General features: G+C 32.7%; 1 protein-coding gene and 1 long non-coding RNA gene across 3 annotated transcripts in view; both read right to left on the bottom strand.

Annotated features, from left to right (window-relative positions):
• Positions 1 to 5,568, bottom strand: part of Smg6 (Smg6 nonsense mediated mRNA decay factor) — a 72,132-nt gene extending 66,564 nt beyond the window's left edge. The window contains exon 1 of the mRNA XM_067264486.1: positions 5,425 to 5,568. Coding sequence (XP_067120587.1) covers positions 5,425 to 5,524 — 100 coding nt within the window. The 5' untranslated portion in view covers positions 5,525 to 5,568. The remainder of the gene's footprint in view (positions 1 to 5,424) is intronic.
• Positions 1 to 9,261, bottom strand: part of LOC136970124 (uncharacterized) — a 162,826-nt gene extending 153,565 nt beyond the window's left edge. The window contains exon 1 of one of the 2 annotated variants that reach the window (XR_010879944.1): positions 9,166 to 9,261. This is a non-coding gene — a long non-coding RNA (uncharacterized lncRNA). The remainder of the gene's footprint in view (positions 1 to 9,165) is intronic. The other variant, XR_010879945.1, reaches the window with a different exon arrangement.
• Positions 9,262 to 26,968: the final 17,707 nt, after the last annotated feature.

Raw genomic sequence — 26,968 nt, 5'->3', positions numbered from 1 at the left:
TCTGCAGCACTTTGAAATTCTGATGGCAAACTGTCTTTGAAGAGAAAGTAATTTACTTGCTACTGAATTTTTACTAGTTACATGATCCCAGCTGGAGGCCACGTAAAGTAGCATTGGTACTATTGCCCCATTATATAGAGTTTTACAAGCTTTATGATTTAGTCCCCACGTGCACCTAGTACATTTTAGCAGCATGTACAGTAGTTTATTTTCTTGGCCTTAGCCAAGATGTAATCAATATGGCAACAGAATGTGATTTTCTCTATTCGCTCTTGTTTTATTTTGTATGACGTTTCTGTTTGACAGATCGACTAGCTAGTGCATGTGTAAAGTTTCTGCGTCCTTTTGTGAAAATTAAAATTAATATAAAAATGAATATTATAAAGTTGATTAATGATGATGATAGTAGAAAGATTCAAGTGTCGACAAAAACTTTTATAATGCAGCCTTTTAATTCAAATTTCTAACTTTTTCGGCTATTTTGAAAGGTTTTTGTGTTGATACTTGAATAGTAATTAAGTGCAATTACAGAAGTAAATAAAAAGATTGTTAATAATTAAAAAATAAAGTTCTTAAAATAAATTGTTCAATCGAATTCATTAAATTTTTATATTTTTAAATTTGTTCACATAGTCTTTAATAAATAATAGTACATATTAATTAGCTAATTAATGATTATATATTTTGGACCTAAGGTTTTTAGGGTTTCATAAAAAAATTTTTTTTGTTAAAATCTTTCTATAAAATAATGCCTAAATATTACATAAGATAGGGAAGGGGAGGGGGGATTAAAGAAAATATTACGGTTTCTTACACAGGGGTGGGCGGGGGTCTAGAATGGCCGAAATTGCCATTACGTAATTTATGAATGGCCCCTAACACAAATTTGCATAACATGGCAATTTTTTGGAACATAACTGCCGTGTTATACGGGGGTTACCTGTATATAAAAATAAATTCAATAGTTAATAAATGTAAAAATACAGAGCATTCACACAAAGATAAAACCTTTGTTGTATTTTGCTATTTTTAAATTCAATAGTGATTGATTGGATAGCATAGAAAGTATAAAATTTTATTGAGCATGTAATTTTATTCGTAATTGACTTAATTGTGCAACTCTTACATGAAACATTATCCCAACATGTGTTTTGTGACATCAAAATTTTCCAATTCTCTTGTCACCTACTATTGGAAGTTTATTCCCTCTCACTAAAAGATATACTGTATTTTTACTTTGTTAAGGTACCAGTTTTTATCTTTTTATTCTTTCCCCACCAAGTGTGACTGTTATTCAAGTGTCCCACTCCAATTACTTGGGATAACTAATGCTCTACTCTATTTTAAATTTTGTTTTTGGTACTTTCAAAGCTTGTTTTAAAATCACCAAAGGCATTTTATGAAAGTTACTTCACTATTGTAGTATGACAGCTAACTTAAGCACAATTCACTAAATTGGCAATTAACAAAGCTGCTTTACTTGCCAATTCACTTATTGATAAAGGAATAAGTGTCAAAAAATGTCACACACTGCCAATCATACAAGTCTAACTTCACACTCCAGCAAACTGGAAGTGCTGGCATTATCTGTCTCACTTCAAAAAATTTAATTGAGGATTTCAAGTACCTCCAAATAATGCATAAAATCACAAAAAATTTATATTCCTTAGTTTTTTGAAAAATGGGATGTTACCTACAGGTGACACTGGGCAATATCTGTATTATGCAACTTATATACAATCTAGTATGTAGATAGAGATTGTGATAAGAAAATACAAATTATCTTTGAATAAACTTTTTATTATTATAAGAAAAGGTTTAGAACTTTTATATTACTTGTGGAATTTGTTGTAACATTTCTATTCCAACTTATCTTGTATTTCAAAAACATTTTTTGTGTACATTCATAACAATACACACTCTCTTTGCAGGCATTCTTTTCTATAGGGTTAGATGGAATGTCCACCAGTACTACAATGCTGCTAATTTATAATCATTATATCCAAATTTAGCCCGTTCATTTATGGCAGTTGTGGGAGTATATATGTATTGCAATGCTTTCACTATATAACTCAAACCATTCAATAACATATAGGCTGGATATTTTTGATATTTGCCAAAACCCTTTGCAATCATTTTTCCCACTAGAACAAAAAACATATATTGTTCAAACTATTTTTTTATTGTGAATTTCTTTTTTTTTCTTGGCACTAGGTTAAGTGGTTACTTTTTGATCTTAAGAATTTATATCAGAAACCCTGCTTTGCATTTTCACTTGCAAATGTAATATTAGATTAATATTAATAAAATTGTCCTCAAATTTTTTTCACTGTTCTCATTGGTGACCTTATTGTTTTCAAGTGAAAAAAAATGATGTTACCAGGGTCCTTCCCATGCTCTAATACTTCAATTATCCCATTCAAAATCAATTATAAAATAAATGAATAATTACACATTCACACCAAATAGCAGTTTATATATTGCCTACAGGTGACAGCTATTTATATTGATATTTTTGTTACATGATCTATTAATATTATTTTGTTAGTATAATACAGTAATAATATACACTTAATATTCCAGAAATAAGATAGAATTTTAAAAAATTCTAATATTTTCCATTTTGTAATTCTGTTTGATGTTTATTTCTATATTTATTTTATTTTATTTACATTGTATAAGTTTAAGAATCTCAATTTTTGTAATACCACGACATAAGAATGTGAGCGGAGTTCAAAATTTTCAATCTTATGTTCTAATTGACGTTCAAAATTATGTTAAACCTGAGGAAGGCTATTAAAAATAGCTGAAAACATTACTTTATTTAATTAAAAACTTGCTAGAAAAAGTGAGAAACGTGTTTCGACGGGTTAATAAAATACCAAAGAACAATAAAAGATAAACAACAATGAATGTTTCAGAACAATGCTTCAAAATTTAAGTATGCTTTAATTCGAACGATACAGAACCAAATCTAGCTGAATAAATAAACAAAAATTTCAGTATTTAAAGTAAAAGTTAAGAGTGAATACAATTTAATCTGTGAAATCATTATAAAAGTTTTGTTTAAAAAATTCATTATGTAATCCTCTGAAACAGTAAACATACAAGAATGCAAAATTATATTCTTCTCTATTGGACTTAGATTGTAAATAATTCAGGCAATAGAAAAAGATTTTTCAATTATCATTTTCTAAACAACAAGCTGTAATATTAAAATATTATCTACATATTATATTTTATATCAATAATTAGATAAATATTTTAAAATTCACCAATAATTTCTCTATTTACTTGGTTTCTATGAAACATGTATAACTGTCAATTAATTTTTTTGCAATTTCTAATAATATATAAAGTAGTTACTAATATTTTAAGTTGTTTAAGCAGTGTTGCTATTGTTTGAAGTGCAACACCTAGCATATTGTGGTTTTTATCAATTTTTATTTACTTGTCAACCTGCACAAAATTACAAACTAATAAAACTGTTTGAAATATTATTTTTAAAAATTTTAAATATTTTTTTATTGATGATGTCAAGCAAAGAAATCAATTAGTTACTAGTTCCAGACTGTTTCATGATTACTTTGCTTCTTTAATCAATAAACTGTGACAACAGTAATCGTACTGATTACTCTTTGTTTATAGTTATAGTTATGTACTGTACATTGATTTAAATTTAATTAAAAAATTCTATCTTTGATTTTGTAATTAAATTATTTTTTTCTATTTGATTCCTTATGATAAAGAACCGTATATAAAAAATACATTTTTTGTTTTTAATAGTTCCTAGAATTAAATATGAAGGAGTCTATCAGCCCATAATACCATTTGGGTTGGAAAACAACAGTGTATACAACTTTAACTCAATGTTTGCCCATTGCAGACAGACTTAACCCATAGTGGAGTTAGCAAGCATGAATCTTGAATAAAAAACATTATCTAACCAAAACCAATCACAATAGCTCACAAAAATCTGGATCAGTTTCAAATTTACATGATGTAACCATATCTGGATTGGATAGGAAATCTCACAGCAACAGTACAATACCTGATATGTAGCCATCAAGCAAACATTTAAATTTTACCGTAAATTTTTATTAACTCAAACTAACAGGAAGTGAAGGTTTACCAAGTTAGCAGGATGGTTTCTACGATGTGAAAAACAAGGTAGATATAGTACGGTAGTTTACTACACTCAGCACTATATAGAAGTTTTATCAAGCTTTAGTAGGTTATACTGCAAAATTTATTATTACAGGAAATGAACTAAAAAAAATTTCACAACAGTATAGTATACAGCAACATACAGTCTTCAGTAAGTTACTGTAATATAATGCACGATATCATGAAGACTTCTGAAAATCTACGACACTCAATAATTATAATTTTTCTACTGTCCAGAAATTATAAATTATTCCACAATTTTTTAGAAAAAATTTGTCTAAGTTAGTTGAGGTTTGCTATATAAGATATTGGTTCAAGTACTACAAATATTACTTTAAAATAGTGTATGTGTATATATTATATATATATAAAATGGGTAAATGTTCACCTAGCCCCAATGGCGGCACCTCCGTTAACGGAGTGCTAGTCGTTTTCACTACTTTTTTTTAGTGAAATCGATGTTTTATCTTGTATTTTTTACATAAATCATACCCTCACAATTGTCGATCCTTGGTGTGATATTCGTCTCTGAAAGTCAGGTTTTAACTCATATCATTCTACTATCCTACATGCTTCCCACGTAGATGTGTGCCTGGGTGCCAACTATCGCTCACCCCCTAAGACTACATAACATCAAGTACTCCACGAACAGTTGAGTGGGCAAAATTGTTAAACACGATACTACCATTGGGGCTACCTAGGCAAACATCTACCAAAAATACATATGCTTTGTTTAGCACAGTACTGCAATTATTGTAAAGGATGAAAATTTGAAATCAGTTGTGTATACAGACATTTTTGTTAGCACTCCTCATAAGCATTCATACTCCATTTGTTTAACATGAAGTTAAAAATGTGCCTAAAAAGAGTCAAGATTGATTGCATGATACATGAGACACGTAAGAAAATTTTATATAAAATAAACTGTAAAAAGGATATAACTAGAGCAATCAGTTATACAAATCCTATTAAAGTCAAACAAGTTTTTTCCATGTGTAACAATGAGAAACATCATTATACAATCAAGGTTCATCTTGAAAAAAAATCATAAACTAAATTTGAATTAAATAAGGAGCAAACATAGTTTGTTTTATTATAAAATCGAAAAAAATCACGTAAAAACAGGTTGTAATTTCCATAATATCTGACTTAAGACGTTTGATGTTTACAAAAGAAGCGTGCCTGAATTTTTTTTCTAATCATATTGGAATATGACAAATATTATGTGATTAATTGATTAAATCTCCAATATATTACCTGATTTTCTCCTATTCGTATACTCCAGTTTATTGTTCTGTTCGTCTTTATGTGATACATTTGTTAAATTATGTCTCTTGTTTGAATGTTGATACGCCATCCTTGAATAACAAAAGGTAAAACAAGATGGACGGCATGAATGAGAGTTCTAGAGTAAATTTAACCTCTGAATTCAACCAAAAACAAATCTTATTTATTACAAATCGTATATATATTAATTTTTTAATGCTAAAAATTTAGTGTAATATATTAATAAAATAATTATTTGATAATATTTTTCTAAATATATATATATATATAATTTATGATAAGAAAGGAAGAATTGTAGGGGGCGGAAGCGTAAAATGTATACGTTAAGTTTGCCAGCCGTTATTGCGCTTTTATTAAATTTTTAAATCGAAAAATATATCACAATGCTTTAATATTTTATTTCTGATAATAAGATATGCGAGATTAATCCCAATTTTTTTAAAATTTCATTTAACTTAATTTTTTTAATTTGCTTTTTCTCGCTGATTCTACATGTTTTTATGGTACGAAAACTTTCTGCTTTTGTGTTCACGGGTCTCTTACATTATTATTTTTCCAAAAATAAATGTTTTAAGTTCATTATAGTAATTTTTAATGAATGGTTAAGGTTTGCTGCCTACTGCTCTGGGGAATCCGGGATCGAATCCAGACGGGCCAAAATATCCCCAGGAATTTTTCGGGAGTGATCCGACCGGATATGCCTGTCCCGTCGCTTACCACCCGGCCGCTCCATTGTGGGCCCGGCCGATCATGGGCATGCTAATAGAGGCTATCTTAGTTCCCGCAGGGCGGAAAGAGCAAAGAAAAAAATCTCTATTCCTTTGTTCTGGTTTTCTACTACTACTATTAGTGAAAAGGTGTTATTACATAATATTTGTCTTCTTGGATGGTCGAGTTGTTAAGTTGGCTGTGTACCGCTCTGGGAAATCTGGTAGGGTCCAACAACTCGGAATATTTTCGGGGGTGGTCCATCCGGATATTTCGAGCCCCGTCTCTCACAACTCGGCTACTCCATTGTGGATCTGACCAAACCCATAGTCGGCATGCTAAACAAAGACCCTCTTACTCGTTAGTGCCCACAAGGTGAAAAGGGTTAAGGCATAAGAAATCGTAAAAGTAGAATGGCATTCAAATTAAATGGCTCAGATAAATGAAGATTTGTAGATCATTTAGCCTTGGCATAGAAAATTCTCCAAATTTTAATCTTTTAATCTGATTAATTCATATATTCGTCAACATTTTATAGATTTAGGAAGTTAGTATCGCTTTCAGAGCATAGAGAAATGGTGTGTCAGTCCAATTCTGGAATGTATGAAGAAGGTCTTCAGCTTCACACAACAAATCTCCAGTTTCACAATGTATTTGTGTTATGATAATGGAATGATTTGTTTAATTTTAAATGCTGCTCTGTAGTTGGAAGTCACTTGCATGCACCAGTGAGTTGCTAATTCTTCTAGTACAAGGATGGCGAACCTTTTTGAGTCCGCGTGCCGTATTGTAAGCATACTTAGCTTTAAAGATGTTAATGCCGTGCCGATGTATTAGACTTCGAATAATGAATGATATTTAAAGAAATTAAACGAATACGCTTTAATTCGAATAAATGTAAAAAATCTGATTGAAAAAAGATGATCGGCTGATAAACAGAAAGGATGATTGAAAAAGACAGAAATCATATAATACATTACGTGTTAGATGATTTCTCTTACGTGCCACTTTGGGCACGCCTGCCATAGGTTCGTCACCCCTGTTCTAGTATATTCTGAATGACATGGAGCTAACTTCCCATTTTTGGAGAGTTGTGGAAAATCTTGTCTTGCCATTAACACCCTAACTTCATTATCTTCGTTTGCAGTGGTCTCGTGACACAGAAAAATGAACTGCTACGAATTAGCAGCATATTGTCTTTGTGGTGAATCCCAGTTCTGTTTGGAAACATATGAACACCGAGTTAGAATGTGGAAGACCACTGGTGACAATGTCTCTACTACTGGCGTGTATATATATATATATATATATATATATATATATATATGGGTATATCACACTCACACAAGCACACACAAACGCTCATATGTGTGGAATTTATAAAAATAATATCATTACGAACATTTAAAAAATTTCATTAACACTAATTAACGATCTATCTTCTCTTTGTTTGAGTAAGATTGGCATTCCTAAGCAATCGCCTAGGCCGGATGGCCGAGCGGTAAAGGTGGCAGACTACCGCTCTGGGGGACCCGGGATCGAATCCGAACGGGTCGAGAAATCCCCAGGAATTTTTCGGGGGGTGGTCCGTTCGGATATGTCGGGCCCCGTCCTTCACCACCCGGTCGCCCCATTGTGGGCCTGGCCGAACCCATAATGGGCATTCTAAAAGAGGCCCTCTTAGTGCCCACAGGGCGGAAAGAGTTTAAAAAAAAAAAAAAAAAAAATTAATTCGATACGTTTTCCGGTGCACGCATCGAAAAACGGAAGTAGTATCTTTCCCGCATAGGCATTGAAATCTAATTTAAAAAGCAATGTCATCGATGATTCTTGTCGTGACGTGTAATGACGCGAAGCGATTTAGTTGCCGCTAACTTCTAAATCGGTAGTCTTGTCGTTGATTGGTTGAGCCGTCGACTTTCTTTATTAACATAAGTACAGGGAGTTGACTGTGTGTGTATCTGTAATCTGTGGCTTGCTCTTGCCGAGCAGCTCGTTCGGCAACCGATGCAATTTTGAGTTTGAAATTATGTTCGTGAATGAAAGTGGGTCGTTCAAAATCGAGGTTTGACTGTACATTATATATGACTTGTATGTGACCATTTTGATGTAATGACTAAATTCGAAGCAGAGGCATAACAAATTCCTTTCGGTCGTTACTTTCAAATTCTAATGCGGACCCCTCTCTCTCACAACCACATCCCCGCCGGAAAGGACAGGACTTGCGTTCCAAGATAGCCTTTAGTTCTTGACTGGAAAAAGAATCACTCGATAATGATCGGGTGATTCATTTTCGGATGGGTCGTAAGCTTTTTGTTTGACACATTCGGACTGACTTCGAGCCCGAGTTTAGCCAAGGCCGTCTAGATCAGTGATTCTCAAAGTGGGAGTCGCGACCCCCAAGGGAGTCGTGAAAAATATTTGGGGGGTCGCTGAAAAATTGATGCCAGATAAATTATTTTTTTCAAATATTTTATAAATTTACTATGGATTCATGTTTAGAAATAATAAAAATAAAAAATATATAAAATAATTTTTACTTGAGTAAATTGCACATATAAATAATAAAAACAATACAAATATTTAAATACGAACCTAAATATAATATTCATAAATTTGTGCGCTATTGGGGAATACCCCGAGTTCCACTCTCCGCCTAAACTATGATAGAACAGCGTTGTCATTTGGAACGGTGTTCGTTAGCAGCGTTGCGTCTGTAGGCAAGTCGACTTACATAGAGCGTCGATTATCCGAAAACCGATCAACCGAAAGCGTTTCAGTCGGCAAATTCGAATTTCCGCTAGTGCTGTGGCGCTGCAATATTTGGCTATGTCTTGGGATACTCTGATATTATTTTACTTGATATGCGTTTTTAGCTGGCAGCCTGGCGCGACCATGAGAGGGTACTTAAGGACGAGCCAGTATTTGAACGAGACTTTTTTCCCATCGTGAGTGGTAAGTTTTGCTTGTTTTTCTGAGGGCCGTGGTGTGCTGAATCGGAACGTTTTGAGACTAGATTAACTTCTAAAATATAATGTTTTTTGTTTTTATATTTTTCAATATATTTATTTTGTTTGTGAGAAATAAAGAAATAATTTTAAAAAATTTCGTTAGTTGTAACATTGACAAAAATTCAACGCAAAGCGACACGCAACGGAGAGAAATTTCAACATGGAATAGATTAATTAAACAAAAGAAGTTAACTCCTCCTGAATTTAAATTAACCCCCACCCTCCGGGATGTTTTTCTACACATACTCATTCTTCGGGGGTCCTTTGAAATTTTTAAGTGCAAAAGGGGGTCGCGGACCAAAAAGTTTGAGAAACACTGGTCTAGATGGTATCATCTAGACGGCCTTGGTTTAGCCGAACAACTGTTGTTCCTCCACTAATTCGAAGACTTATTTGAAGCGACCGGATGGCCGAGCGGTCAGGGTGGTAGCCTACCGCTCCGGGGGACCCGGAATCGAATCCGGGCGGATCAAAAAAATTCCCAGTAATTTTTCAGGGAAGTGATCCGTCCTGATATGTCGGGCCCCATCCCTTACCACCTGGCCGCCCTATTGTGAGCCTAACCGAATCCATTATGGGCTTACTAAAAGAGGCTCTCTTAGTTTTCACAGGGCAGAAAGAGTGACGGCCGGATGGCCGAGCGGTCAAGGTAACAGCCTACCGCTCTGGGGGACCCGGGATCGAATCCGAACGGGTCGAATAATCCCCAGGAATTTTTCGGGGGGTGGTCCGTTCGGATATGACGAGCCCCGTCCCTCACCACCCGGTCGCCCCATTGTGGGCCTGGCCGAACCCATAATGGGCCTTCTAAAAAGAGGCCCTCTTAGTGCCCACAGGGTGGAAAGAGTTAAAAAAAAGGGCAGAAAGAGTTAAAAAAAACTATAATTATAAAATAATTGTATAAAGTAAAAATTTCAAAATTTAATCAAAAAAATAATTGTCATAAAGCAAAAATATATTTAATGTCTGATATATTAAACACATTTTTGTTTTAAGACAATTATTGTTTTTACTTTATTAAGATGGCAACACGAATCGATTCGAATTTTGTAAAGGTGGTAACACTTAACCTGTATTCGATTGTAACACGTGCTTTTGAACTTTTGAATGGTGATGGTGTAGATAAGAAGGTAAATTTGTAAGCATTTTTATTAAAAAGTATGAATACTCCATTAACAAGTGGAAATAATATAGCTTCACTAACAGAAAATATTAATCACATAATGATTAAACAGAAAATCATTCAAACAGATAAAGTTATTAAACAATATAGTTTCAAGTGCAAAGAAAATGAAGTTCAGAAGAGAAAATTGGATAGTATGAATGAATTATTGGAACAGCTTCGTAAAGACTGTACAAAATATGGAAATGAACTAAGCCAAGTCTTACAGGAATTAGAACCTCTTAAAAGTAAATGGACTGCTTTGAAAGATGAAAACACCAAACAAGTAGAAAGTATAAAATTGCTGGAAGAGAAACTATCTTCTACAGATAAATTAGTGAGAGAATATAATTCTCAGCTAAAGATTAGAAGAGAAGAACGTTCAGAGCAAGTGCACAAAAAAACATCGACACTAGAAAAAGAAAGTGAAAGGAAACAAAAAGAAATAGAAGCAGCAAAAGAAATATTACAAAAAGAGAAAGTTTCTACTTGTAAACTAAGTAAGAAATATAAAATAGCTTTAAAACATTTACTAAGATATGGCATAATGCTTAAGAAACAAAATTTGTTAAGCCAGTTCGATACAAAAGTCCTTCACAATTTTTACGAAACATATATGAATAGTGATTTTGATATGTTAGATTTTAAGTCATCTGATGAGACAGAGTGTGAAGATGCTGCAATAAGTAATAATGAAGTCAAAGATGATTTCTCTAATTGTTTGTTAGAAAGTGGTGATGAAATGATAGATGTTTCTGAAGATGAATGTTTAGGTAAAGAAGTAGAAAAATGTATTTCACCAGTAAGTTTCTAATTCTTCTAGTATATTCTTCATTATACTTTTGTAACAATCATATTAAACTTTAAGACATTCTATTATGTAATATATTTATCTTCTTGAAATTCTTTATTCACATTTCTAGAAGCTTACTGCTTCTACTGAAGAAACTTCCACAAACTCATCTTCAATATCATTAAAATTTATCAATTTTCTTCTGACACTTCCATATCAGCTTCTTCAAGTTACATCAAACATAACTGTTTTATATTTATATGACTATCTTCATCTTTATCAGTAAGCATTAGAATAATTTCTCTAGCATAGGAGTGGGCAATTATTTTTTTCAAAAGGGCCACTTGACAAACCTGAATGGCCAAACCAACATAACCTGAACTTAACTATATTCAATTATAATTTTCTCCAACTGTAAAGAGCAGTAAATAATATATTTTTTATGCTACTGATAATCAAAAGACTAAGGATATTCTATTACAATAATGATATAAAAGTGTGGAATAAATCAAAAATATAAGTCAAGCAGGAAAACAATAATTACATCAGTATTTCATTTTTTTTAACACAACTCAGAAGTAATGAATAGTTGTTTTGTAAATGTAAGCAATTAATTAACTTAATAAAAATCTAATGAATCTTTTAGATGTCTTTCAGTTCACTTCTCTTATTTGGTGAGAAAAATCAAGTCTGTTTTGGGCTTCATCAAGTGCATTGAAATTAGGTTGAAGATCTGAGGTAGATATGTGAAGCACAGGTTCTCACCTGTGCTTCACATATCTACCTCAGATCTAAACACATCCTCTATCACTGGTGCACACCAGTGATAGAGGATGTGTTTGGATCTGTTGAACTTCAGCACTGAAAGTTTGTTCACATATATAGGTGGATCTAAAGAGGATGAATCATCTACACATTCTGCATATATAGGTGAAAGTTCTCTCTTTTGAGGGAAGAGTAAAATTCGAGCAATGAAATGATCTTAAAGTGCCATCTAACAAGCTCAAGCTGAACATCACTGGTTGCATTATCCACATTGCATGTGAATGGGAGAAAAATCATTTGCATTTCATTCTCAACAGTTTTAATGTCTTGAAATCACCTTGTAAATTCTCCATGGAGAGTGTCTAGCATGGATGAGTACCTGTAGAGCTGATCTGCAGAAGGTATGACTTCAATCACTGTTGGCAAGTGGGTGCGAATGTTATTTAGTTGGCTCAAGAGAAGCTGCAACTTTCTCATAAAAGCCTTCATTAAGCTGTACATTTCATGCACAAAAAGGTCTTTGCACTGCAATTTGACATTATTGCAGTCAAGTCACATCAACAAAAAACCAAGCTCTGCATACCAGCCATCATCTGACAACTGTGAGATGTCATTTCCTTTTTCCACACAGAAGGCTTGAATCTCTTTGTCTCATGTCCCATACTTTTTTTTATCATTTTGCCAGGCTGTGCCACCTGACAGCTGTGGTAGCCTACATCAGTGTTCCACAACCAGTGTGCCATCACAAGGTGAAAGGCATGAACTTTTACATATTAAGTTCAAGTTTTATTTATATATTTTTATCACAGTTGCTGTGTTTCTTATGCTTGTATTTCATTCTTGCCACAGCACTGATGAAATAAGATGATGATAAAGCAATAAACACATATGTCATCCCAATACTCACTTATTCTTTTGGAGTTATACATTGGACTCACACAGATCTTGAGCAACTCCAAATGAAAACAAGAAAAACACTAAGCATAAACAACATCATCCTAAATCTGCCATAGAAAGATTAACCCTTCCACATAAAGATGGCCTGATCGACATACCGTAGTTAACCTCCACTACAAACAAATACAAACACTGCAAGAGTTTTTCTACAAAAAACAAGAAACATCACAGTTACATAAAGCAATAACTCTGGCAGACTCAAATAACACACTAGTAGATTTACACTCACAACACATGGACACAACACAACATATAAAAAGCATAGATACCATTAAGCAATCGTGGGTTCAAAAGGCAATCCATGGCAGGCATTCCTATGACCTGGCCCAGGATTTTGTTGACAAAACTGTATCAAACAGCTGGTTAGCTCAGGGATGCCTCTTTGGGGAGATGGAAGGATTCATGATTGCCATACAGGATCAGGTCATAAATACTAAAAGCTACAGAAAACATTTCAATGTAAATCCATCTCTGTAATCCAAAAAACACTTTGGTAGATGTATCTCACAGCAGTTTCTGGTTAGCAAATTTTTTTTATTCACAATTGAACTACATCTGCATTTTGGGATGGTATAATGTACTCCAACCCCTCTTCAGTGCTAGTTCAAATAAAAACAAAGAAATCTAAATTAGGACATGACAATGGTATACCATATAAAATACAGCAAAATTAAAAATACAAACACTTTTCACTATTTTATAAATTACAAAAATATGCTTAAAATAGGAGGTGGGAGGGCAAACCTTCCTCATCCCCAACCTGTATCCAAAATACAAATTGTAACCACCATATTAACATGCATAATAAAGCCAAATTAAATAAAACAATCAGCAAACCATTACTTACACAAACAGTTAAAATATTTTCCATAGGTATATAACAAACGCTGTTAAAATATCAATAAAAATAAATAATTGGCACACATATGTAGAGGCTTGATACACTTACAATATATTAAAATAACCGCACCAGGATTACAAAACCAAAATTTTAACAAAAAATTTTTTTTAACATGTTGAAACGTAATCACATATTTAACCTATATTTGTGCCATCTATCAATTCATACCAATGGTAATCAATTTGCATACCTTCTGAGTTATTTATTAAATTACTTTTTGTTTTGTTATTTCTAGGTGTTCTTTAAATTTTCTTTTATAAATATCTTTTTCAAAATGCAAACTTTTTATATTATTACGGTTAATTTTACAATTATAACTATTTGTGTGGTCGTACCAGAGACGGATTAACATTGGCATAATTTTGTAATTTACATAATGGTGAAATCACTGAGGAGGGTTGGAGTACATTATACCAACCCAAAATGCATATGTAGTTCAATTGTAAATAGAAAACAATTTGCTAACCAGTAATTGCTGTGAGATATGTCTACCAAAGTGTTTTTTTGGATTACAGAGATGGATTTACATTGACATCTACCATATAGCAAGCCAATTATATATTACAGAAAACATACTCAAAGATACAACACTCACAAATGACACATGTAGAAAATGTCATGCAAGAAACAATATAACACATCATTTCTGGTTGCAAGCTCTTGGCACAGACAGATTATTTATATAGACATAATCAAGTAGCAAATGTAATACACCAAGAGCTTGCAAAGAAACACAAATTATTAGACATCCACAAACCATACTACAAATACATCCCACAGACAGTATTGGAAAACAACACGCATAAAATGTACTATGATAGTGCAATAATCACAGATAAAACAATTTACCACAACAGACCAGACATCATACTCATTGACAAACACAATAAAATCACATACATTACAGACATATCCAAACACTCACAATACACAGAACTCGCCCAGGAAATAAGGCATCTGTGGAGGATGGATAGGGTGCTTATTGTACCTGTTGTTTTCTCCTCTACAGGTGTCATATCACACATGCTATACAAAAGCCTGGAAACATTAAAAATTGAATAGAAACACATACATCACACTACAGAAGGCCACTATATTGAATACATGTCATATTGTTAGGAAATTCCTGAATACAGACACACACTGACACACTATTTAATTTTTGTCTTATTTTGAAGTTACAGTGCTCTGGTACAGCATAGTACACAGCTATCGGTGTCAACCAAGTATAACTCACAAAACCCAACATAATAATAATAATATGTTTATGGCATTACGAAATTCTATCAATAGTATCATATATGTTTTTGAGAGGAATAACATTTTGGTGTGCCCTGTTGAGTCATGTCGAGTCATAGGTGTGCTGTGAGTAGAAAAAGGTTGTGGAACACTGGCCGACATGTTTTGTCTCATTTTCTTCCAAAAGTACAACAAATTTTGTGGTAAATAAATAAAAGTCATGCATGCATAGTAGGAACTAGTTTTCATTTACATTTCTTGCTCATATGTGACCATATGCGGGTCGGACAGAAAGGGTCAAAGAGTCAGATGTGGCCCACGGGCCATAAAATGTTCAAGTCTGCTCTAGCAGATAGTGTCATTTCCAGGCTCAAACACATATTTGCATTGTTTTCTCTTCTGAAAAGTTGTTTCTGAAAACGTTATATTTTTGCTTCTATAAAAGAATTTCATAAAATTGTATGTTCTATAAAAGAAAAAACTTGCATGCTCAATTTGTTTTCTATGATGTTTTAGAACAGTGCTGTCCAACTCACGGCCCGCGGGCCACAATCCGGCCCGATGTGACTTCCCGTGCGGCCCGCCAACTTTGGTTGAATATTCAAAACTTATTACAAAACAATATTGATAAATTATGCAAGCAAAAGGAATGTCAAACATCCCATTAAATAAACAAGCTTATATGAAGTGGATTAATAAATACACATATTTTTATGTAAAACTTGCATGTAATAAATCAATAAATATATATTGAGTTAAAACTTGTATGATATGAGTAAATATATATATATTTATTAATTTGAAAATATTTTTTTGTCTTGGCCCGCGAACTAAAATAAATTTACAAAACGGCCCAATCTTGATTTTGGTTGGACACCCCTGTTTTAGAACATTCTTAACTATGTTTATAGTAATTATAAAATCTACACAATATATTTAAATTAATATTTTAAATTTGAATATCATAATTATTTACTCTAATCATCTGGAAATGTTTGCTGATTTGGATACATTACAATGTTATCAGATAAAAAACTATAAGTTTAAATTTGTATTTAAATCATAACATTGATAAATTAGCATGGTTGATAGTGCTGTGAATCAAACTTTGGAAGTAATCAGTATTATTTTGATTTATGCACTGTCAATGAATGTGAAGAACTGTCTATTAATATTGTTTTCTATAGGATTCTATAATTATAAGCAAGAGTATCAAGAGCTATAGCTCTTGATACTCTTGCTTGGACAGATGATATTGCCCTGTTTAGAGTGAAATAGGGGCAGTGAATGAATGATAATTAGTAATTTTAATTTTCTCTGAATTATAAAATGAACAATTGTTAATAAGGTAACTTGAAAGTAGTGTCAGTTAACAGTCACCTCACATATTTCGTATTCATTAATTAAGATTGGAAATTGTTTTATGGTGTTTCTCATCATAACTGTTAACCTTAAATGAAACAGCACAAATCCTTTCAATTCAGGTAGGTAATGTAGAGTATAGTGTGCTTAAAATGGCCTAAGCAAACTGGTGTGTGAACCAATTTTGAACACAAATGCCAGCTCAATTCTTTAGACATTATATAAGTACTGATGCAGAATGAAAATGTTAGTAACAAGCATTAATATGAAGCTACGTAATATGCCTGTGTTAATGTGGCACTGATTTTGTAGTTAATTGTTCTCATTTCATTGATAAAAGCCTAAAATTTTGTTAAGCACGAAAATGAGTATATTGGAAAGCATGATACACTCAGAATTGTCCTGATGATGGATGATCACAACCAGTGGCGCACTCAGAATTTAATCTTGGGGAGCCGAGTTGAACGGATAAAATTTTTAATGCGAATTCAATAAAATTCTCACCGTATGTGACCGCTAATTCATAAGTAGTTTAGAAATATTGATAGAAGACACAACACAATATAAATAAAAGAAATAATTTAAACAGAACGTGCTTAGCAAATAATAGATAATAAGTAATAGATAATCATAACATCTTTTACGTTGCCGAGGCAGTTTTCAAATAAAAGTAAAAGGTGTGTTATGATTATCTAAAAGAATGAATTTCAATTAGGAAAAGTTATTTAGAAAATTTTCTAGTGTTTGTTTTTCCTTTTTGGAAGGTGCCAGGGCCCTTTGATCCCCCCTCTGGATGCACAACTGACTCAGCTAGGCGATTCACAATGGACGAAATTTAAAAATTTTTGTACGCTTCGCAAGCATACGACTTGGCGGATATATATATTAAATATTGGTAAAATGTGTGTAAGTATAAATATGGGTAAGGCTTCTGAGGTCTGAGTTTTAATTTATTTTCATCTTAGGAAAACGAAACGTTTTGGAATAACGTACTGTAATAGAGTTGGTTGTGAGAAACGGTCAACAAAGTATAGGTAAAAAGCAGTTCTTCGAAAACAAACTCAAAGAACTACAGTAAATCGTCGCTAATTCGAACTCGGATTGTTCAAAATCCCGTTTGTTCATAAGGGGCCGTCCATAAATGACGTCCACACTAGACGAAAGGGATGGGTTGATTTTCAGTGGACGTCCGGTTTATTTCATTATATTATTTCAAAATTTCCTGTATGTTTTGTTTCTACTTAGGGTATTTATCACTTGTAAAATGATAAAGATTATAAGGAGAGTCGAGTTTTGTTGGACGTCCGAAGAGGGGAGGGGTTATAGAAACTTGGACAAACTAGAGCAAGAGGGAGTAAAAATTTCAAGAAAAATGAGGACGTAATATATGGACAGCCCCTAACTACTTTTATCCTGGGCATGGATATAGAGGAAGGATTGGGATAGTTCGAAATACGGCTACTTTGAAATTCGAAGTGAAAGTTCTGTCCGAACTGTGATATGTTACGTTAACTCTCAGATTCCTTCAGATCTCAGTGCCTCCATACTATAAGAGAACAATAGACCAAGAACAACTCTAACCTGGTCAATACGACTTTGCTTTTACAGCAACACATTTTCGGGTGTCATTTTACATATGGACTACCCCTTTTATCTCCTATTTTATAAAATACGGCTGGGTTCCGGAATTGTGAGATTGGGCTACGAGCAGCAGATTGAGGTATTTGTAGGACTAAGCTGTTACTTTTGGGTGACTTTAAAAATAGCTTGGGCTACATTTTGAGGAATTCTGCTTTACTTTTTATAAAACCTATCTGCGAGATTCTCATTAGACACACGCTATTTGCCTGCAGTTTATTTATATTATTAATTACTCGTTCAACTCCTCTCTTTAAAAATATTGAAATTTACCGGGTAGTAAATCAATAGAAAAGAATGGTGAATTTAATAAAGAAAACAATAAAATTTGTAGGCCTATTTTGTCTATTATTGATCTGTTATTTTATCGCCCAGTTGACTGTGCCCCAAGTAGAAAGATATATATAAAAAAAATAATAATAATAATAAATTCAGAACTGTAAAATGGTTCGTACATCAATTGTTTTTAATAATAACATCATTTGATGATTGTTAAATTAATTTTATTTCAAACACGTCAACTGCACTTTTTATAATCATGTAATATTTGAAATAATAAATTGTATGATAAAATTAACCTTTTTTTTTTTAATCTAAAAATCACAAATTTCTTTTAATAAGCTGAAAATATAATTATATAATTATTGTATTGCCAATATACAGGCCACCTGTTCCTCTATAAAATGATTTTTGCAAGCTTTGTGTGCATTGAGATCTTTGTTGTCGACTTTTTAACTAAAGATTATACAGTGGACATTCGATAATTCGAAGTGAAAGGCGCGCAAAATTTTGAATTATAAAAGTTATAAAAGGTGCCATCGTTTTAACAAATTGTAGATATCGCAATGCAAACCACACAATTTACAGAATGGTTCCAAAATATAGGGACGAACTTCAGGAGGAGTTTCCTGCCATTCCACCTGCAGTTCGTCCCCATAATAAATCTTTTATTGTAATTTAACTATGCATTTCTGGATATACGTTTATAGGAGCATTTTTGTTTCTTGTGTTCGCAGGAATCTACCATCTGCAGTTTGTCCCCATATTTTTGAACCACCTTGTAGTTACTTGAATATATTAAATTTTATTATTTTTTGGATACGAAATAACATTGACTATTAGTGGAAAAAGGCTGTTACACGAGTTTGTCGTCGAATATTCATTGTTTTTCAAAATGTTTTTCAATGCGGTCGATCGTCTCGAAAGCATATTGTTTTATGAATGATGCAGTTTCTAGAAAACTCCTTGAATGCTTGGGGGTTTAGGCAGGGCCGGATTTACATAAGGACATTTGGGGCCGGTGCCCAGGGCCTCCACAAAATAGGGGCCCCCACAAAACTATGTTTAAACATAATTTTTTTTCCTATTACTGCGACAGCCTAGTGTGGCCTAATCATGAGGGCCACAGGCAAAGAAAACCAAACCCGGAAAAAACCTATGAAACATCGGAAAATTTCGGGAAAAAATTTTACATAGGTATTTTTCAATTAAATTAGAATAATTAGTTTTACACAATAAAATATATGTATGTTTACCATAACCTTATTTTTAAATAAAATTTACAACTTTCTAGTTGAAATCTAGTTGAAAGAACAGTATTTTGTGTAAATTTTCTAAATCATCAAATTTGTCTACTCTTAAAGGGGGGCCCCCACCGAATTTGTGCCCAGGGCCCTGCCGCCCTGGATTGGTAAATCCGACCCTGAGTTTAGGCTTCCCTACATGTAATGGGAGAATCCAGGATATTTGTTCTTAAGAGGATTTATTTCTTCATCATCTTCATCGCTTTTTCCTTTACTTCAATAATGATGCCTTCAGATAGGTATCCGCAGACAGCCCATTGTAAACGTTGAAAAAATCATTGTATGTGTCATTCGATGATTTTTCTTCGTGCTTTCAATGAAAATGTTCTTCATCATTCGTTGCTTCTCATTCTTCGATATAGTCGACAGATTGTTGGCTGAAATCTGCTTTCGTAAATTTGCAATAGTACTTTGTGGAATTTCATTCCAAGCTTTGTTAATCATTCTCATTGCATCTAGCAGGTTCGATTCAAATTTGCGTAATCCATCTTCAATAGCATGCAACATCTTTCTTAGATAAGGTTTCTGTATTGTAAAGTGATGAATGATTGATTTCTTGAAGATTACAATCTGCAAGTTGTGTTTGGTAGAAAATATTGAGCTGCTATGACTTTCAAAGTGAGATTAATTGAATACTCACCGTAATTGTCGATGAGAATGGTAATTTTTCTGTTTTCGGTAATCGTACGGGTATAACTTTTGAAGCCATTTAGAATAGGAATGAAAACTTCTGTTTTTGTGTAAGAAGAGATCTTAATTTTGATTTTCTTTGAGGTAGTTTAGAAAAGCAGCATTTACATGCTAACTCTGTATGCATGTCATCTGACATGTACTGTACATAGAACGATGCGCTTTGTTGGATAGTTACACTGAAGTAATGAATTCGAGCCCACAAAATTTTTGGATCGAGGCGTGACCCGAGTCCCGCATTGTACTCGAGACTTCCTATGACGTCACAGTAATGTTACTGGGGCCGGATGGCCGAGTGGTCAAGGTGGCAGCCTCCGCTCTGGTTGACCCGGGATCCAATTCAAACAGGTCGAAAAATCCTCTGAATTTTTCGGGGGGTAGTCCGTTCAGATGTGTCGGGACTGGTCGAACCCATAATGGACTTGCTTAAGGAGGCCCTCTTATTGCCCGCAGGGCAGAAAAAGTAAAAAAAGTAGTGTTACTGGTAGAAAAAATGCTAACCGCTAATTTTTGATATGACAATCTCCAGTGGGAAACCTATAGATGTCACTACGGGCCGAACAAAGAAAATTAAAAAGAAGTTAACCATGCACAAATACAGCAAGGATAAGTTCCGTATCAATCACAGTGATGCAAGATGCTTATTTTCAGCACGAAAATATATAACATAAGTAGTAATAATTCCAAATCAAAATCTATTATTTCTAATATAATATCTCTGCCATCCAGATGGTCGAAGCTGCAAAGCCTCAACCCACTGCTCTGGAGGATCCGGATTCCGGATAGAATCCAAGCGGATCGAAAAGCCTAGGAATTTTTCAAGGTGTTCTGTTCCTGATATGTCGTATCCTTTTCCAGGCCTATTGTGGGTTCGGTAGGCCTAACAAATGGGCATACCACACCCATAATGGACTACTTAGTGCCCATAGGCAGTAAAAATGTATATAGTATATCTTATATATAAAATTCTCGTGTCACAATGTTAGTTACCTTACTCCTCCGAAACGGCTTTACCGATTTTTACCAAATTTCATATGCATATTCAGTAGGTCTGAGAATCGGCTACTATCTATTTTTCATACCCCTACACCATTTCCCCCTTTCAAAAATATATTTATATATAGATTAAGGTTTTTATGTCCAACAGATGGCGCTAACTTCCGACGACCTAAGTTTGCTTTTCTGTCAGGCATTCTGCTTTTCTGTGAGAATGGACTGAAGCAGATCATTTTCTATCTTCTATCTATATAAATAAAAAATATAACGTTCGTTTGTTCCTACCGATTCCTTTGAAATTTTGACACAACGTTGCATTCGAATACGCACGTGTTTTTATATAATATACATGTCAAAATTTCCCCTAGTGGGGGGAGATGGACGGGATTAAGGCTTACCGTGAAGAACTCGGCTTCTATTATACTATTTTACATGCGGTTTTTTGCGTTTTTAATTGCGTTTTAATAGGTTACGTCAACAGAATATACACTAAAAAGGGATTTTTCGATATTCCCCAGCGGGAAAAGCGACGGGATTAAGGCTTACTGTGAAGAACTCGGCTTTTATTATACTATTTTAGATGCGTTTTTGATTGCGTTTTAATTGGGTACGTCAAGAGAATGTACACTAAGAAGGGATTTTTTGAAATTCCCCCCACGGGGGAAGTGTTATACATTTATAATAGATACATTTTGAGCCACAACAACGCGTGGCCGGGTCAGCTAGTATACATATACATATCGTTCTACATATTTTGGCCGGAGATGCGCGGTATACTCGGTTGGCATTCTGGAAGTTTAAAAATGTTCAAAAGCTTGTTTTCTAGTAACGAATAGCGATCTTGTCTGTTTTAGTTGTTTGCAGCAACACGGGGAAACCTCCCGGAAGGACTTTTTATTAGAAACTGGCCCTTATTTAGGTATTACGCGAATAAAACACAGAAATCTTCATGTGGCCAGCTCGTTGTTGAGGCACTATTCCGCAACCAACGATCAGTGTTCAGTTGATTTATCCACTTGGCCACCGATGCTCTACGCGATCTTGTCAAAGATTCGCCACGATCTGTTTCTTTCAATTAAGATGACAACCTGTCACTTTGGAGACCTGGAATCGAATGCGGACTAATCGAAAAATCCTAGGAATTTTTCGGGGGTGGTTTATTCAGATACGTCGAGTCCCGTCCTCATCACCTGAAGCCCTATTGTTGGTCTTTTATGGTCGAATCCATAGTGGTCTTGATAAAAAAAATGCCCTCTTAGTTAGGCTTACCATAATATTTTTTTTCTCAAACAGGGACAATTTTGAGAAAATACTCGCAACAGAAATTAAATCTACTAGGATAAGTACCTATGATTGAATAGGCTAAATAAAGTAGTTGTTAACAAAAACAACGAGTTAAAAGCAATTTTTTATAACTGAACTAAACATATCTTATTAATAATATAGTCACTAGTGTAAACTTTTTTAAAAATTCTTTGTCACTTAAACCGTACATTCAAAATACGACAATACATTTGAGAAAGTTCCTATTGCTTGCCTTATGTTTTGCACATTTGAAGTGATTTTTAATGTCTGAATTCCCACCATAAGTTACTGAAAATTCTGAAAAGCACAGTTCATATTTCACTTGGTCAATACGATCACAGTTTTTTTTTTCAATCAGTAAAAACGTGGTTTCTTTTGACATTTTGGAGATTACACGAATTTAATGTACAGTACGAAATAATCGCAAATGCCGACCAGCTATTTGATCTCGACTAAGATATAACATGCGCAGCAATGACGTGGCCAGTGTAAGTTTCAGTATTGCCAACTGTAATTGAAACAAAATATCTAAAAAGTGAAATAAAAATAAAAATATCTGGATCTCATAGGCTACGTGCTATTACAAATTCTGTGAAAAAATAAAACATTAAATTTCATTAGGCCATATACTATAAATTTTGGAGAAAAATCTAGACATTAAAAGTAAGGATGCACCGATAAGCAAAATGGCCGATTACCGATTAATCGGTCACGCATTATCAGCCGATACCGATTAATCGGCCGATTAGTGTTAATAATTTATTGTATTAATAGATAATTATGATTATTATCGCACGAAATTATATATTCTTAATAAAAATATAAAATTTCATACGATAAAAATAATTTTATAACAATTTGTTATAATAATAATTTTCAATATGAAGCTATTTTTTTCTTTTTCAGATTTATGTATTAAATTAAAATGATAAATTATTATTTTGGAAACTTTTTAATTTTAATTAATAGCCAAATCCAAACCCCTCATGGCTTCCAGTATTGCTTGGAAATTTTTTAGGAAAGATAAAAAACGAGATGATTCCAAGTTCAATTTGTGCCAGGATTCGTGTAGCTTGTGGGAACCTTCAAAGGTAATAAATAACCTTTAAAGTTCCCACAAGCTACACGAATCAGTGAGCAGATAAACATTGTTCTTGAACAGTGTAAGTTGAAAAGTGAGAAGATTCTCAGCACTGAGAGATTCTGGAGCAAATATGGTAGCTGGTTTCAGGAATTGCGACTTCATTATCATGCTTTACACATACACTGCAGCTGACACTAAACAAATGCAAATTTTTTCAACAAGATGTGAAAACTATAATCACAGTTAATAGAAATATAGTCACACATTTTAATCGTTTTGCTGTAGCTATAAGCAAATTGGAAGATTTACAAGACAAGTTAGGCTTGCAGAAACACAAATTAATTCAAGATATTTCTACTCGCTGGAATTCTACATACTACATGTCGCAAAAACACTTGGAACAGCAAAAAGTTCTTGTCACGTATGATATAGATAATAAAATTTCCACGTTGAGCACATATTAGTGGTCTCTCGTTGATAAAAATTGTTCTATCAATACTTTTAAAACCATTCGAAGAAATTACTGTGAAAGCCAGCAACCGAGAAACCACCTCATCTTCAATAATTCACACAATAGAGACTGAAATTATTCTTATTATCAAAAGCAGAGGGCATTAGTTCCTTTAGTCGTATTAATACCACAATAGGACTAGAAAATTCAAAAAAAAAAAAAAAAAAAAAAGATTTTCAGCACATATAGAAAACAAGTCTTTATGTTTAGATTCAAGATTCAAAATAAAATTTCAAAAAAATAAATAAATAAAAGATATGGTACAGGAAATAAAAAGATGGAAAATCGATAGCTTAAATGTTGTTGATAATTCAAAATCTCAAGAAGAATTAAATCCTGAAGCTTCCATTTCTGGAGATGATCAAGATGGAGGAGAATCTCTAAATTTTTCTAATTTATTTGATGAATTAGTTTCTGGTAAACGAAAAAAATGAATAAGAGCATGTTTTTAAAAAGGAAGAAAAAACGAAACAAACGAACAAACGTTTCGATCAAGAATTAGAAAAATATTTACATTTACCTCTTATACAAAGACGTAGTGACCCATTTTTGTGGTGAAGTTCAAAATAACTTTTTCCTAATTTTAGCAAAATAGCTATGAAATATCTAAGTGCCCCAGCATCTTCCATTAAAAGTGAAAGAATTTTCAGCACTGGAGGTAACATTTATGAACCGGCAAGAAATAGGCTATACCCTGAAAATGATAAAATTATGTTTTTGCTTCACAATTTAAAGGTTTTAAAGTTTGAGTATTAAATTTTTATTGGTTTTATATATTTAAAGTTTAAGCTTTAAATAAAAGAGACAGCTTTGAATAGGTTATATTATACCTTATAATATGTATTGATGAAAGAAATAAATATTTTTAATATTCAGTTTGCCATGTGATATATAATAAATATATAACAGAAATTTATTATTTTTATTGCTAGTCTTATACGTGACATTCTAACAAAAATATTAAAATGCAAAGTTGGCCGATATGGCCGATTACCGATTACTTACCGATTAATCGGTGCATCCTTAATTAAAAGTACTTAGATCTAGATACGAAATATCTAGATTGGCAACAATGAGTGTAACAGAGGGGTAATTGCCAAATCGTCATTTTACTTAAGGCTGCACTATTTTTACTTCTTGTATATTCGGCACTTTTAAAATTTTACCAAATAACCGGGACAAAATATGACAAACTGGCCGGGACGCTGGGACAACATCGTCAATCCCGGTCAAAACGGGATGTCTGGTAAGCCTACTCTTAGTGCCCACAGAACGGAAAGAGTTAATTATTGATTGCCTTAACCCATCAATCCAATCCTTCCCTCAAGAAAATCTGTTCTAGACTTACTTTAACTTTTAATTTATGTAGTTTAATAATTAAATAATTGAAGAAAAATCATAAAAGTTTAATAATTATTCTATTTTTAAAAATTTTTAACCATCTAAAGCCAATTCTTCACACATCCAGAAGAAAACCATTCAAAGATTTTGAAGCTTTCTTGTAGAAATGATAGGAAGACGTATTATTTACGCAAGAATAAATTTTAATATTTTTGATTAGAAAAAGTCAATTTAACAAGTAAAATAATTGATTTTTCACCATTATTTTGCTTTCCACATTCATCAGAACAATTGACGATACCTTACAAAGTAAATTAATGAGATCGAAATCTATTTTTAAAGGATTATAATCAACTGAATCGAGAGGAAAATTCATTTTCTTATCCACTTCCTGCAATTATAATTCATTATTAATAGAATCTTGTGGGAAAACTTTAAGAAATTTCTCTTTATTAAAGTGTTATAATGATTTTTTTTTCTCGTGTTTATTATAAAAAAAAGTAATAATAATTTTTCTAAGGAGTTAGGAAGTTGATTATGATTTTTTTTTTGTACAAAACAAGTAAATTTTTGCATTGGAAATAAGCAAAAACCATTATTTTCATGTAAAACATCGTTTTTAGTGATTTAATTCTTTAATTTTAGAGTAATTAATTAACTTTGAAGTTAATTTTGAGGTTAAATCGACTTTAACAATAGCCATAATCAGCTTTAAACAATTAGAAAATATACAAATATCAAATTAAATACTTGAAAATAAAGTAATTAATGAATTTTAACCAAAAACATTAATTATTTTTCCTAAAATAATTAATATTTTTAATTTTTTCAGCGAAATCTTTCACACATTTTCAATTGGAATCAATGATTTCTTTCAAAGAAATGGTGATAAAATGTAAGTTAATGTAAGTGTAAATATGAAAGAAGAAGCGGGAGAAAACACTCGAAAACAAAGTAATTAATGAAATATAACAGAAAATTTCAAGTTTTTCATTTAAAATAACTGAAAATTTCAATTTTTTTCAACAAAATCTTTGCATATTTTGAAGTTGGAATCAACGAATTTCTTCAAAGACAAATACTGTACATAAAAATGATTAGAATAGACTTAATCGTACAAAAATATAAACTTTTATTACCTTGTAACGTAAATATATAAGACTATATTTAAATGACCGAATGGAAGGTGAAAAATTAGTCTCGTTACTTTTATATTTATTAACCTTAAAGCATTAATGGCAAAACTTCGTGACAAAGGACCATTAAACTCGAGTTAAAGTTAAGAAAAAAAGAAAGAAAGAAAGAAAAGAAGCAAATCAAAATAGTTGTATAATAGCTTTGATACAAGTTATTAACTGTACAGATTGTGAATCAGTGGTGAAAAATGGAGATGATGAAGCATTTACAAGAAGAAGATCTCCACTTCATTGTTTCTTAGTTTATAAGTCTTTGAGAATATTTGTACTTT

This window comes from Centruroides vittatus, unplaced genomic scaffold, assembly GCF_030686945.1.
Source record: "Centruroides vittatus isolate TY-2023 unplaced genomic scaffold, ASM3068694v2 contig_19, whole genome shotgun sequence".
Taxonomy (NCBI): Eukaryota; Metazoa; Arthropoda; class Arachnida; order Scorpiones; family Buthidae; genus Centruroides; species Centruroides vittatus.
This window is presented reverse-complemented; position numbering and strand designations above follow the sequence as displayed.